The sequence below is a fragment of the Odocoileus virginianus genome, chromosome 3 (assembly GCF_023699985.2).
Source record: "Odocoileus virginianus isolate 20LAN1187 ecotype Illinois chromosome 3, Ovbor_1.2, whole genome shotgun sequence".
Classification (NCBI taxonomy): domain Eukaryota; kingdom Metazoa; phylum Chordata; class Mammalia; order Artiodactyla; family Cervidae; genus Odocoileus; species Odocoileus virginianus.
The window spans coordinates 31,292,734-31,308,956 of record NC_069676.1 but is presented as its reverse complement, the minus strand read 5'-3'; the positions used below and the strand labels follow the sequence as shown (position 1 = coordinate 31,308,956).

At 37.4% G+C, this 16,223-nt stretch overlaps 1 protein-coding gene across 2 annotated transcripts in view; it reads left to right on the top strand.

Annotated features, from left to right (window-relative positions):
• HSD17B4 (hydroxysteroid 17-beta dehydrogenase 4) overlaps nt 1-12,238 on the top strand; it is a 100,076-nt gene extending 87,838 nt beyond the window's left edge. For both annotated transcript variants that reach the window (XM_070465128.1, XM_070465129.1), the window contains exons 23-24: nt 4,411-4,538; nt 11,891-12,238. In XM_070465128.1, the coding sequence (XP_070321229.1) occupies nt 4,411-4,538; nt 11,891-11,980 (218 nt within the window). In that variant the 3' untranslated portion in view covers nt 11,981-12,238. The remainder of the gene's footprint in view (nt 1-4,410; nt 4,539-11,890) is intronic.
• The last annotated feature ends 3,985 nt before the right edge of the window (nt 12,239-16,223 follow it).

The window sequence follows — 16,223 nt, the reverse complement described above, 5'->3', positions numbered from 1 at the left end:
ACACTAATCCCATTATGGAGGCTCTACTCTCACCACCTCATATAAACCTAATCACCTCCCAAAGGCTCTGTTTCTTTCTTTCTTTTTTTTTTCTGTTTCTAAATATCATCATTGTTTGGAGATTAGGGCTTCAACATATGAATTTTGGAGGAATACGAATATTCATTCCATAGCTGACAGCCATTCATATTTTGAGTCATGAAACATGCTATTAATGAACTTTCACCATCGTTTCTTTACCTTTATATTATAGAGTACTCTAGCCCTACTTTGATCTGTAGAGCGTTCTTTCTTTATATTCTAACTATATGTTTATTTTGTAGAATATTCTAATCTCTAGAGATGCTGGAGAAATATGGTATCCCAGTGAATGTTCCCTGAAAATTTTTGGATTTTCATGTTTTTTGTCTTGAAGTCCCAAGTGACAGGATCCTTTCATTTGTAGTCAAGCATCTATCTTCTGATGTGGTATAGGGAGCATTCAGAATAGTTTCTAGCTCAAGGATTTTCTGCTTCCTTCATAATCGTGAACTATTACAGTGAGATCTCGTGTAGTTAAGATGGGCTAAGAGCCCCTGGAATGCTGAGGAGCTCCACGAAGTGGCCTGTGATTGGCTTATTTATGCTCTAGGACCATGTGAACTTTCAGGCCCATCTCAAGCCTGGTTGTAATCCTCCTCATAGCATACTATAATATATACTCATAGTAGTATACCATGGTGGTACCTGAAAGCAAGGATTGTAGGCGGTGCTTCTGCAAGTCCCACAGCTGATGTCATGAACCATCTTCATTCATTATTTGTACACTACATATCATGCAGATAATGTGTCTATACAGACTTTTTTTTAAGGAAAAAATCTTTAGGTTTAGCATTTTACTTGCACAGCAGGAAGTACTCTTTCGTAGATTTTTATTGTTTTTATTCTAAGATTACTGTTTTAGAGTGCCTGTTTAAGTACCATGTAAATCAGATTGTTTTATTCCTTATTACAACCAAAGATCACTGTAAATGCTTGTTAATACTAAAACATTTAAAATGTATCTCTAAATCAGCTGAAACTTTTTGAGACCATCTTCTATTACATATTCCTAGAAAACATTTTGAATTCAATTGATTTTGGTTTCATACAAGTTTCTTTTTAACATGACAATTGCTATTTCTTTAAGGGACTGTATTTTCATTATATAAATTTTGGTGTATATAAGTATAAAGTGGAAAATACTGATGTATAATCCCACTACTCACAGTTAACATTTTTGGTGTTTGTCCTTCTGGAAGACATTTGTGCTCATAGGAAGTTAATTCAGAAGGGGATAAAGGAAGCTAAACATGTAATATGTATTTAGTTCCCCAAATTTCAGTGTCTATTTTTTTTTCTAAAAATCTTTATCGATTAACAGTGAAATGTAGGTATCATCACTCGCCATTCTTTCTTTGTTCTGTCCTTACTTCTGTCTATGAATGATGGAATTCTACCTTTTCCCTATAGATGAAACTATATTAGAAGTTGAGTTATAAATATAAAGCACGGAATTTTTGAAGATACTGGTCATGGAAAGGAATGAGATCAGTGAGAAAAGTTGCTGGAATTGTGTGTCTCACAGTTGGTAGAATAGAACTCTGTAGAGATTTATAAAATATACAAGTGATTCATTCTGACAAATAGGATAATTTTCTTCAATATAGTGTCAATAACCAACTAATATTTTCACCTTATCTTAGTGTCACTTGCCTTGTAGACAGTATTAGAAAATGTGCTTACATTTAGTAATTGCCTTTTATTAACCTAGGCAAAGGGTTTTTTCTTATATTTCCACTCCAAAATGGGAATATTTGAATCCTGTTAATACTTACTTATAATTGATGCCTGTGGTTTTTGTTTGTTTTACTGTATCTTCCACAGGTCCTAATTTATCAGGGCTAACAATCAAATTGAATCTTGAAGCTTGAATACTTTCTCTGAAAGTGTTCATTATTCTCTTTAGTTATCTGTGTGTCTCTTGTTTGATTTGATTCTAAGCTGTGTGTATCTTTTTTCAATTCTAATTGTTTCTCACCGTCTGTGTCCCTGAGCTAAATCAGAGCTGGCACCAGTAGAAAGTACCTAAGATTTTTGGCTTATGATGTTTTTTAGAAGATGATTCCACATTGGCATCTCTTTTTTGCATCTTGGTGCGTAATGACATAAAATAGGTGATTCAGTACCTTGACTTAGGGAATACCTAATATTTTTTTTTTTTTGCAAGCTGTTTTAAAAACGTTCTTCTAAACATTTTAGTTGGCCCAGCCTTGTTCACATTATGGCAGACGCAAACCTGTTTAGAGAGAACAAGCTCAGCTACTTTGTTCACCTGTGGAACTGGGGTTATACAGAGTGCCTACCCTTGAGCAAGTCTCGGAGCCAAGGGATTTGGGCTCAGTGGCCTGAAAGATGCATTCCAACCTGGAGATCGTGCACTGCGCCCATCTTCCCTGCTCCTTCCTGTATCTCTCCATCCAGACACACCAACAGTGAATCGCTGGGCAGAGGTGTGTGTGTGTTGGGATTTTTAACAATCAAGTTAGTGTGAGTCTAAAGAGAACGAGGAGAGTTCTGGCATCAGGCTTGGCTTTGGCCGTGGAGTAGGAGGCATCTTCGTTGTGTCTTTCAAGGTTCGGCCGCTCTGAGGCCTGTGGTGCTTGGTCACGTAGGAGCTGGACGGCTGCCTGAGCGAGGACCAGTGTGGTCTCTGCCCTGTTGGGCTGACGTGGTCTGATGGGGCTAGTCTTCTTGCTAAGAACTTTCCCCTTTTTAGCCCTCTTTTCGTTTATCAGCACTAGTTATTAGCTTTCCACAGAAAAAAGTTGTATTGCTTTATAAGAATCTGGCTGTGAAGCAGCAGGTAAAACCGAGTGAGTGAGACGGCAGGTCGATAGCACTTCATTAGAAGGGCCTTCATTAGCTGAGAGACTTACTCCACACTGAAGTATTAAGATTGTGTGAGTCCAGTTTTTTTTGTGTGTGTGTGAGTCCAGTTTTATTCCCGAGCAAGACTAGTGCATACAGCGGGCCTTAGACTCACTTGTGAAGAATTAAAACAGTATGTGTTGAATGTCAGAGGTTTGCTTTTCTTTAGTCTTTCCTTTCTACCCTCTGACCCCCTCCCAATATTCTCTCCCGGCTCCCTCCCTGCCTGCCTTCCTCCTTCTCTTATTCTACTCTTGTTTTTAACTACGCAAATAACACGGAAAAACATGTTTGTAATAATGTATGTACCAGGAAGAACAGAGCCTTTGTTCTTCATGCCTTATTCCTAGTATCTTGCATAATGTCTGAGAACCATAGAAGAAATGAAACAATGAAATGAGTGAATGAAACAAAGCAAAAAGTTTCCTTTCTTAGTCTTTCTCTTCCCCAAGGTAACCGTAGGTAGTCATGTCATTTATTTATATTTTTTTAATTTAGTTGGCAAATTTATCTTCTGTGGACAGTGTACGTGATTTAATTCTGTTTTTGCAGAAGAACTTGGCTAACAAGTCTATATAATTTTTCTTACATGTGTGTGTCTTTTCTTGATCCTAAGTTGGGAGTTCCCTACATACTCTTAGGGAGAGTGATGTGATCATAGCTTCTTTGCAGTAGTAGAGAAAGCACATTCAAGAGGCTAAAGCTGGATGTGTGGAATTGGCCTTCCTGGATGAGTGGTCTTGGTCACATGTGTGACAGTGAAAACTTTCTGAAATGTAACGTTAACATAAAGCTCTGTGCTATAGGTAAATTTTTAATAGCTTTTCCAGTTACCCAGCCTGTTTCTGGAACACTTAATCCTGCTGTCCAAAACAGTTAAAGGAAAAGATTTTAATTTTAACCTTTATTCACAACAGTTAGGGCAATAAGCATTTTATAAATAAATGACTAATTGAAATACTTTTAAAAATTTAATTTTACTATCATTTAATTCATATGGCAGAACCTTTGATGAATTCAAGTTATTGAAAGGTGATGAGTGTGCATTCCCTTCCCCGACCCCAACCAATATGCAATTGTTTTAAAATTCTCTTTTACCTTTGTTGACTGTAGAGTCTTTATTTGAATCTAAAGACCTTAACCATATAACTTCCAACCTCTTAACTTTATTATGTTATTCTACATTGATTCACTTTTCAAATCTCTCTATTGTGTAAACTTCTTCAATGAAGAAAAATTTATTGATTTGATTCTTTTGAAAATCATATTCTTTATAAAAAGGACATCTCAAAAAATAAAGGATTTACATTTTTTTTCCTAAGTGATAGGTAATATATAATGTATAATAAACACCACAGTAACTCTGAAACTATGAAAAAAATCTGCATTTATTTGGTTCATTTTATTTTCATGTTGTAAAGATATAAACGACTGATATTGGTTTCTTCCTGTTTTTCCCAGCTATTGACCTGAAAACTGGTTCTGGAAAAGTATATCAAGGCCCTGCAAAAGGCTCTGCTGATGTAACCATCACACTTTCAGATGATGATTTCATGGAAGTAGTCTTGGGCAAGCTTGATCCTCAGAAGGTAAAGTTCTTAAAATGTTTATTTATTTGTCATTGTTGCTTCCTATTTTACAGTTGCAGTTTTTGGCTGACTCCAAAATTCTAGTTTTGACAGATTTCATACAACTCTGAAGAAAGGCAGAGTTGATAGCAGTTTTCAAGTTGACACATCATATATTTTTCTAATAGAGTTTTTCAGCCAATAACTTGTTAAAAATAAAGTTTTGAGTGAAATGCTTCTTCAGCAGATAAACAATATAAAACTCATATCTAGACCTTTTAATTTATCATCATTAGTTCAGAGGTAAAAAACATATGATATTTCATAAAATTAGACATTCTTCCCTGATATATAAGATTAAGAATTTGTCTTAATCATCACTGTAAACTGGAAATAGAAAGATGGAATATAATAGCCAGTATCTTTCTGAGGGTAGAGACATTTCAGTAGAAAATTATGATTAAAACAGGAGTACCTTCACTGGCCATTATAAGTTAATATTGTTCTGAAACCTGTGGGTAACCACAGACACACAAAATTAAAGTAACTGATGTAGCAACTAGAAGAGAGGAGGAAATTTTGTAATTTTTGAATCATGATTATGTAGCTAGAAATCCCAAGAAGATCAGATGATTCTTAGATCAGAGGAGTTCAAACAAATGGTTGAATGCACAGTAATAATTTAAAAATAGCTTTCACATAGCAGCAACACCAACTAGAAGATGTAATTTAAAAAATTTGTTTATAATAACTGCCCAAACTTCCAAGAACCAATGACTACCAAAATAAGAAAGGCACAGTGCTTATTTGCAGAAAACAATACAACTTTACAAGTTACAGAACAATTTGAATAAAGGAGAAAATGTTCAATTTCCCTGGATAGAAAGACTAAAAAGAATTATAAAGTTGTATCGTGGTTAAAAATACATTCCTTTGGCACCAGATAAACCTGAGTTTGAATCTTAGCTCTGCCACCTACTCTCTAAACCTTAATTTTGTCATTGTAAAATGAATAATGATAGTCCCAAAGAACTAAATGGACGATAACTAAATTCACTAATACACATGAAGTGTTACTATAATGTGAGGTACTGAGTGAGCTCTCAGTTAATTCTTTCCCAGGAATTTATTTAGTACCTCCTTTTATTTGGGTGCCTGATGTGGCTAAAGAAGACAGTGCCCCTTCTGGGCAGAGCTTATTTCTGGAGGGAAATGGAAAAGAAATATAATTTCAGGTATGGAGAAAAATAAGTCAGAGTTACGGGTTACAGTAGTGGTTGGCAAACTTTTTCTGTAAAGCGTCCCGTAAACTTTGCAGGTCAGATGGTCTCTGTTGCAGGTCAGATGGTCTCTGATGCACCTACTTGGTTCTGCCATTTATAAAGTAGCCATGGATAATATATATACCACTGGGTGTGACTGACTTCCACTCAAATGTGTTTATGAATGAAAATATGCAGCAGACTGGTTTTGGCCTTTGGGCTGCAGTTTGCCAACCCCTGGATTAGAGTGTGACAGTCTAGAGGCACTATTTTAGATAGGGTTGTCCAAAACGACTTGATAGAGACCTGAGCAAAGTGAGGATGAGGGAATGAACCGTAAGGCTAAAGAAACAACCAGTGCAAAGGCTGGAGGCACCAGTAGCTCTGCTTATTGGATATAACTGTGAGGAGGCCAACAAAATGAGCAGTGGGGAGAGAGACAGGAGGGGAAAAGGGAGAAGTAGGCACGGGTTAATCATACTGGACCTTGCAGATGTTGGTGAGGAGTTTAGATCTTGTATATGATAGGAAACTGTTGAGCTCTGGATTGACATCTGATTTTTAAAGGTCATTATGGCTGCTGAGTGAGTAACTAAGAGTTCTTTTGTAAGATTTACTTGAGATGCCTTTAAAGGATTAAATGTAGGATTTAGGGAAACCTTTATGTAACATTTATACAATCATTAGGAATATCAGGTCTTTGGGGGTAAATGATACTGGGAAGCTGCATAGTAAACGATAGTGGTTTGTGTCATTCTGTGTACCATTCTGTCAATACCAGACAGAATGGAATTAAGTGTGAAAAAATTAAAGCAGAGGCAAAACTTGATGCAAACGTAGCTGTTTATTATTCTCAAAGATCTAGTCCTTAGAGAAGTTCTAATTAATACTAGAGGTTTTCTAAACTTATTGGGCTCAATTATGTTCTGCCCCACCTTGGTGCTCTCACCCCGGTTCTTCAGCTGTCAAACACCGTATATCCTAGCGTACAGTCTCTCTCTGCACCAACTCTTGTCAACCTTGGTGGCTTCCTTCAGCATTCATAAAAACGACTTCTCTAACCAGATGACTCTTTAGTTTATTGATATTGTTTCAAATTGTCTTTCAGTCCATTCTGTATCAGCTTTTGTCTTTATTGGAAGCATAAAATGTATAAATTCAAATATCTGTTTCAAAACATCACCATTTCCCATTACCATCCCTTGCTTGTTTTTGTTTTGTGATTCTTACTACTGCTGTTGAACTTGAGAGGCCTCCAGTTTGTTGACACCACCACTTTCTGTCTGTCAACGCCCTTCTATCTTTTCATCTCTTCTTGTTTAGCTTAGATTTTGTGGTCCATCATAATAGCTCCCTTGAAAATATCATCTCCCTGTATGTCTCTCATCTTACTTGTGTGGAAAATTCCACCCTATTTTAACTCTACTCTCTGCCATCTTTCTATCTGTACCAGAATACATGAAGGAGTTAGGAGGAAAACTGTACCACTAGACAAGTTGGATTCCCTTTAAAATTTTGATTTTTGTTGTTTATTTGCTAAGCCATGTCCAACTCCTTTGCGACTCCATGGACTGTAACCCACCAGGTTCCTTTGTCCATGGGATTGTCCAGGCAAGAATACTCGAGTGGGTTGCCATTTCCTTCTTCAGGGGAATCTTTATGACCCAGGAATTGGACCTGCGTCTCCTGCATTGGCCAGTGGGTTCTTTATCACTGAGCCACCAGGGAAGTCTCAGATTTTGATTACAAATCTCAAATGGTCTTTAAGCACTGTCTAGCAGTCTTACCATGATTTTCCACTAAGCTTCCATTCCTGTTGTCTGAGATGTGTTTTTCATATTTGTCTTCAGCTGATGACCTTTCTTCATGCTTCTTTGGGGAGAAAAGAAAGACCTCAGATGAAAATACTTGCCTTCCCATCACTAGATCTATTCTATTGGCATCTGCATGTGTGTGTATTAGTTGCTCAGTCGTATCTGACTCTTTGTGACCCCATGAACTATAGCTTGCCAGTCTCTTCTATCCATGGAATTCTCCAGGCAAGAATACTGGAATGGGTAGCCATCCCTTCTCCAGGGGATCTTCCCAACCCAGGGATCAAACCTGGGTCTCCCACATCACAGGCGGATTCTTTACCATCTGAGCCGGCAGAGAGTCCCATCAGCATCTGCGTCCATCTTCTTTACTTCCTGTATATTATGTTGAAGGAAGTCTCCCTCTTTCTGTCAAAGACATCTTCATTTCTCATCCAGGTATCTACTCAAAGTCATTGCTGCTCTCCTTCTGCTTTTTTCTACATCATTCTCTCTCATTTCATGATGGCACAGAGGCAAGCTAACACTGATCTTAAAGCAATCCCCATCCAGCATGCCGTATCAAATCTTTTTCCTTTTCACAAAAGAATTGTCTAAACCAGTGCTGTCCTGGTTTTAATATTAGACACATGTTAGACATACAGTGTGAGCTACATATGTGATTAAAACCATGGGATTCTCCAGGCAAGAATACTGGAGTGGGTAGCCCTTCCCTTCTTCAGGAGATCTTCCCGACTCAAGGATTGAACCTGGGTCTCCTGCATTGCAGGCAGATTCTTTACCATCTGAGCCAAGAGGTGAAGCCCCATATAATAATATGAGCCACACATGTAATCAGAAATTATCTAGCGGATACATTTTAAAAAAAGGTTAAAAATAAACTCTAAAGGACTTGAAGACTTAAACATAAGACATGACACCATAAAACTCATAAATCCAGTGAATATTTCTCTGTCTAGGTCTTTCTCAGCCTTTTAGTAGCATTTAACTCAGTTAACCACCAACTTTTTGAGATAATTTCATCCATTGGCTTTTATGACACCTTATTCTCCTATTTTGCTTTTTCCACCTTTGGCTGTTCTTAATCTCCCGTGGTGTCTTCTTCTTTTACCCCCAGCCATTGGGTTTTGGTATTTCTGAGAGCTCATTTCAGGACTCTTCTCTAAATAATACTCTTCTTAAGTGAGTCCATTTATCCTGTGGTACTTAGAGCCATCTATATGTTGTCATCTTACAGATTTAATTGTCTCACTCAGTCATCTTCTCTGAGTTCCACAGTGATATAACCATCTCTCTACTTGCATCTCTGATGGGATACTTTATTATGTCCCATTTAGAACTTGTGATTTAATTTTCTCCCCCAAGTCTTTTTTCAGGAAATGGCACAATGATCTGTCTACTGAAATTAGTATGCTCAATAATACAAGAATTGTCTTGGCGTCTTTTGTTACCTTTGTATCCTTTCTATCCTTAATCCTGTTTGTTATTTCTCCAAAATCTGTCTTTAGTATTCATTTTCTTCTCTTCATTACTAGGAATATCATCATGACCTAAGTTTCCATCATCTCTCACCTGGCTTCCTGACTGGTCTTACTACATTTAGTCTTGCCTTTCCACCAATCTGTTCACACAGGAGCCAGAATAATCTCTTAAGAATGAAATCAGATTATCGGTTATTCCTCTTGATAAAAACCTCCAAGATTTTCTTTTGCACTTAGATAAAATCTAAACTACCTGTTATCATATTGTTTGTGACGCTTCCCTTGCCCATCTTCCCTGCTTGCCGCATCCCTTATACTAAATAAGTTTACATTGCCTTTCCTCTTAGTTCCTTCCCATCAATTTTTATTCCTTCAATGTCTATTTATTTGCCTTTTCTGGAATTTCAATCCCTATCTTTTTGCAGGACTGGCTTTGTTTTATCAAGAGTAGTTCCCTCCTGTTACATTTTTTCATAACCTCCTTAATAGCATTTATGTCTTTAATTACTTGTTCACATTTTGTTTTTTGACTTAACTATTGTAATGTTAGCACCCTGAGAACAGGGAGAGATGTTTCTTTTCTAGCATAATATATTGCCTAGGGTACTTTAGATGCTTAATTAATACTAGAATAGATTAAAGCAAGGATAGAAATAAGGAATGTAAGTTCAATAATAGTAGTTTAGGCTGTGTAGAAATGTAAAACTTCTGCTTGTCAGGCTCCCTCTATAAGACATTCCATAAACCTGGGATGGGGGGAAATGATGGTACATAGTATATTGGGGTCAATAACCTAAAAAAACTATGGGCAACAATAAGACCTCAGTGTAAAAAAAATGAGCAAAAGACATAAAACAATAATTAATGAGAGAGGGAAATGACTAACATACATAAGAACAATTACTAATTTTTCCCCAGTATCTAAAACATGCAAATTAAAGCATGTCATTTTTGCCTCAGATTTTCAAAGATTGGAGAAATAGTATTATTAAGGTTGGGATAAGAGAATTCACACGTAGCTAGAAGGAGTCTTCATTTGATACAGTCTTTCTGGAAAGCACTGTGAGAGTTTCACTGACTTCTTTTATGGCAACTTACAGTTCAATAAAAAAAAGTTTGTATGGCATTGCTCAGCCAAAAGAAATATCTAATGGTTCAGTTTGTTAAACAGTTAGATCTAAACAAGAGTAGTTTTTTGTGTTGTCTTTGACCAATGTCACTGTATTTTCTTCAAAAACTTTAAATACTCCAAAGTGTGTTTGAGTTCACTGCAGTGCCCTAGTGCAGTGAGGAACAAAGTTTGAAAACCATAATAATGGAAGTATGGTCAAGAAAATCTAAATGCCGTGATTCAGTAATTCTTCTTCTAGGAACCTGTCCTAAGAAAACAGTTAAATAGGAACAGAGATTTCTTTACAAAATTCTTCTACTCGATAACAACCACCACATATTGGTGTATTTACTTCAAGGAAATAGGTGTTCTTATTGCTTGTTAAGTCCCTCTCAGATCGTAGCTCCTGGCAAGCAGGTCTCAGTAGTTACTCTCTGCGGGAGTTGCAGACCATCACGTCTGTAGCTGCTCAGTGAAAGCAGTCTTAGTTTTAAAATTCCAGTGTCCAGTTTGAAAGCTTAGCACTTGATCCTGATTGAATGAAATTATCTTGTATTAATTTTGGGATGAAAAGTTTGACTAGTTTTTGCTTTTCCTCCAGGTGGTGAGGATTTGGTGCTGAGATTAAGTTGCTGCTAGTTAATGATCAGGAGAGACTGTTAAGCAGAGAGTACCCGAATTGGCACTATGGTCTCGAGCATGTTTTCAAGCTTTCTGAACATCTCTTTTGCTAGTATGCCCAGTCCAGGTTGATGGCTGTGCTTCCCAAGTGAAATTTTATTTGCGGGGCTTCTTTGTAATGTTAAGTATACGTGGATATTACTATTTTTTTCAATCTAGCTAAAAATCTAGAGACTTCTTTTCACTTCATATTCCATATCTTGTTTTCTTAGTAAGCTGTATGTGTTTTATCAGTTTTATTTTACTGTTAGAGAACTTGACAGTGGGGGAGAAATTGCACACATTTCTTTTGTCAGGTCAGAAAAGAACTGGAGCTCTTAGTGTTGTAACATGACAGCCTTTTACTTGTAATAATGAGCTTAATACCTACTTCTGTATGTCAGGCGCTAAGCAAAGAACTTTGCACACTGTTTCATTTAACTCATACAACAAAGCTGCTATTTAGGTGCTATTGTCATATTCTTTATAGATAAGGATGCCAGAGCTCAGAGAGGTTAAGTCACTTGTCCACGCTCACCTTCCATTTAGTGGCAGAGCCTAAATTTTAACCCAGGCATTCTGATGCTACAGCTTAGGATCTATGTACCGCTTTGTTGGACTATCTTATTTTGCCAATATATGGCCTTCTGTTTCATGAAGATATAATAAATATTTTAAATCTATTTTTAAAAGTTCTGAATTGAATGTTTTTATTGTTAGTAATACAGTAAAGCCTTTTTATTCATATGGTCTCAAATTCACATTTAAGAACATGGATTAAAGCCAGAAGCATAGGTTGAAGCAGAGGCACCAAATCTTTCTATTCTATGGTTTTCTAAAATATACAAGCCATCTTTATTTTTTCTTAGATATCTAAAAATTGGGTGCTATTTATAATCATTAAACTATCATTGCTAGATAAAAGTTGCCTTTGTTGTCCAGAGTTATTAACTCAATTGTAGTCAGTCTTAACAATGATCTTTTTTAAAAAGATAGAAACTGTGATGTAACAAAGGTTGGTATTCTTTCCCTTTCTCCTTTCCAGGCGTTCTTTAGTGGCAGGCTGAAGGCCAGAGGGAATATCTTGCTGAGCCAGAAGCTCCAGATGATTCTTAAAGACTATGCCAAGCTCTGAAGGATGTGCTACGTTATTAATTACAACAGAAAAATTAAATACTCTCTTAGCCTAAATATGCAGAAATAATCCAGCAAAAATGATCAAAATTAAGGTACAGGGAGAATTGCTTAACATTTTCAGAATCCAGATAACTTTCAGATTTTTATTTTCTACTAATTTTTCTTGTTATTATTTTTACAAGGAATTGTAAGCTGGGCACATGTTTATCCTTCTGTCCTTAGACCGATGTCTTCATAATAAAAAATTTTCACCCAAGTCCAGTCTCTTTAGAATTGTGATAGCATTTATAAGTTGTAAGGAAAATTAAATGAGTAGAGGCTACTTTGGTGTCTTTTACACTGTATTGTTTTCTTCTCTGATTTATTGATACCCCAATTTTAACATGAATTTTCATATTTATACTCATTTTCATACTTTGCTATATAATAGAGTTCCATTTTAAGGCAAGATAAAGGTCTTTGTGTGTTTACAGATTTTCTTTAAAAATTTAGCAGTAGTTGATTTACAGTATCAACTACTTACAAAACAGTAAGACGGCAGGCTCTGAGAGAGGGTATCAGAGGGCAGACAGACTGAAACCTGAATCACAGAAAGCTAGCCAATCTGATCACATGGACCACAGCCTTGTCTAACTCAGAGAAAATAAGCCATGCTGTGTAGGGTCACCCAAGATGGATGCATCATAGTGGAGAGTTCTGACAAAATGTGGTCCACTGGAGAAGGGAATGGCAAACCACTTCAGTATTCTTGCCTTGAGAACCCCATGAACAGTATGAAAAGGCAAAAAGATAGGACACTGAAAGATGAACTCCCTAGGTTGGTAGGTGCCTAATATGCTACTGGAGATCAGTGGAGAAATAACTCCAGAAAGAATGAAGGGATGGAGCCAAAGCAAAAACAACACCCAGTTGTGGATGTGACTGGTGTTAGAAGCAAGGTCTGATGCTGTAAAGAGCAATATTGCATAGGAACCTGGAATGTTAGGTCCATGAATCAAGGCAAATTGGAAGTGGTCAAACAGGAGATGGCAAGAGTGAACGTAGATATTCTAGGAATCAGTGAACTAAAATGGACTGGAATGGGTGAATTTACCACTGTGGGCAGGAATCCCTTAGAAGAAATGGAGTAACCATCATAGTCAAAAGAGTCCAAAATACAGTACTTGGATGCAATCTCAAAAACGACAGAATGATCTCTGTTCGTTTCCAAGGCAAACCATTCGCAAACTGTGGACAGAGGTTCATGACATTGTACAGGAGACATGAATCAAGACCATCCCCAAGAAAAACAAATGCAAGAAAGCAAAATGGCTGTCTGAGGAGGCCTTACAGATAACTGTGAAAAGAAGAGAAGCAAAAAGCAAAGGAGAAAAGGAAAGATATATACCCATTTGAGTGCAGAGTTCCAAAAATAGCAAGGAGAGATAAGAAAGCCTTCCTCAGTGATCAATGCAAAGAAATAGAGGAAAACAATAGAATGAGAAAGACTAGAGATCTCTTCAAGAAAATTAAAGATACCAAGGGACCATTTCATGCAAAGATAGGCTCAGCTCAATAAAGGACAGAAATGGTATGGACCTAACAGAAGCAGAAGATATTAAGAAGAGGTGGCAAGAATACACAGAAGAACTGTACAAAAAAGATCTTCATGACTCAGATAATCATGATGGTGTGATCACTCACCTAGAGCCAGACATCCTGGAATGTGAAGTCAAGTGGGCCTTAGGTAGCATCACTACGAACAAAGCTGGTAGAGGTGATGGAATTCCAGTTGAACTATTTCATATTCAAAAAATGATGCTGTGAAAGTGCTACACTCAATATGTCAGCAAATTTGGAAAATTCAGCAGTGACCACAGGACTGGAAATGGTAAGTTTTCATTCCAGTCCCAAAGAAAGGCAATGCCAAAGAATGCTCAAACTACCACACAATTGCACTCATCTCACACGCTAGTAAAGTAATGCTCAAAATTCTCCAAGCCAGGCTTCAGCAATACGTGAACTTCCAGTTGTTCAAGCTGGTTTTAGTAAAGTCAGAGGAACCAGAGATCAAATTGTCAACATCTGCTGGATCATCAGAAAAGCAAGAGAGTTCCAGAAAAACATCTACTTCTGCTTTATTGACTATGCCAAAGTCTTTGACTGTGTGGATCACAATAAACTGTGGAAAATTCTGAAAGAGATGGGAATGCCAGAATACCTGACCTGCCTCTTGAGAAAGCTATATGCAGGTCAGGAAGCAACAGTTAGAACTGGACATGGAACAACAGACTGGTTCCCAATTAGAAAAGGAGTGTGTCAAGTATTTAATTCTGCTTATTTAATTTACATGCAGAGTACATCATGAGAAACGCTTGGCTGGATGAAGCACAAGCTGGAATCAAGATTGCTGGGATAAATATCAATAACCTCAGATATGCAGATGACACCACCCTTATGGCAGAAAGTGAAGAACTAAAGAGGCTCTTAATGAAAGTGAAAGAGGATAGTGAAAAAGTTGGCCTAAAGCTCAACATTCAGAAAACTAAGATCATGGCATCCAGTCCCATCACTTCATTGCAAATAGATGGGGAAACAGTGGCTCACTTTATTTTGGGGGGCTCCAAAATCACTGCTTATGGTGACTGCAGCCATGAAAAAAATGCTTACTCCTTGGAAAGAAAGTTATGACCAACCTAGACAGCATATTAAAAAGCAGAGACATTACTTTGCCAACAAAGGTCCGTCTAGTCAAGGCTATGGTTTTTCCAGTGGTCATGTATGGATGTGAGAATTGGACTATAAAGAAAGCTGAGTGCTGAAGAATTGATGCTTTTGAACTGTGCTGTTGGTGAAAACTGTTGAGAGTCCCTTGGACTGCAAGGAGATCCACCTAGTCCATTCTAAAGGAGATCAGTCCTGGTGTTCATTGGAAGGACTGATGTTGAAGCTGAAACTCCAATACTTTGGCCACTTGATGGAAAGGGCTGACTCATTTGAGAAGACCCTGATGCTGGGAAAGATTGAGGACAGGAGGAGAAGGGGACGACAGAGGATGAGATGATTGGATGGCATTGACGACTCAATGGACATGAGTTTGGGTAGACTCTGGGAGTTGGTGATGGACAGGGAGGCCTGGCGTGCTGCAGTCCATGGGTTTGCAAAGAGTCAGACACAACTGAATGACTGAACTGAACTGAACTGATGTACAATATTGATTTAGTTTTAGGTGTACAGCTTTAGATTCTTTTTCTTTATGGGCTTTTACAATATATTGAATATAGTTCCGTTTGTGTTCTCAGTTGGTCAGTCGTGTCTGACTCTGTGACCCCATGGACTGTAGCCCACCAGGCTCTTCTTTCCATGGGATTTTGCAAATAAGAATACTGGCATGGGTTGCCATTTCCTCCTCCAGGAAATCTTCCTGATCCAGGGATCAAACCTGTATCACCTGCATTGGCAGGTGGATTCTTTACCACTGAACCACTTGTTCAGAGAACAAGTTCTCTTTACCAGAGAACCCCACAGTTCCCTATGCTATATGGTAAATCCTTGTTGTTGGTCTATTCTATATATAGTAGTGTATGTCTGTTAATCCCATACTCCTAATTTCTCTCTCCCTCCCCTTCCCCCTTTGGTAACCATAAGTTTATTTTCTGTGTCTGTGAGTCTATTTCTAGTTTATAAATAAGCTGATTTGTAGTATTTTTTAGATTCTACATGTAAATGATATTATATAATGTTTGTCTTCCTTCACTTAGTATGATAATCTCTGAGTCCATACATGTTGCTGCAAATGACAATATTTCATTCTTTTCTATGACTGTGTAGTATTCCACTGTGTGTGTGTGTGCTCCACAGCTTCTTTATCCATTAATCTGTTGATTGACATTTAGGTCACTGCCTTGTCTTGGCTATTGTAAATAGTGCTGCTATGAATGTTGGGGGTGTATGTATCTTTTCCAATTAGAGTTTTCATCTTTCCCATATATATCCCCAGGAATGGTATTGCTCAATCATATGGAAACTCTATTTTTAGTTTTTAAAGGAACCTCCATACTATTTTCCATAGTGGCTGCACCAATTTACCTTCCAGTAGTTTATGAGAGTTCTCTTTTCTCCACACCCTCTCCAGCATTTATTATTTGTAGACTTTTTGATGTTGGCCATGCAGACTGGTGTGAAGTGATACCTCATTGTCATTTTGATTTTCATTTCTTTAGTAATTAGTGATGTTGAGTATCATTTCATGTGCTTATTGA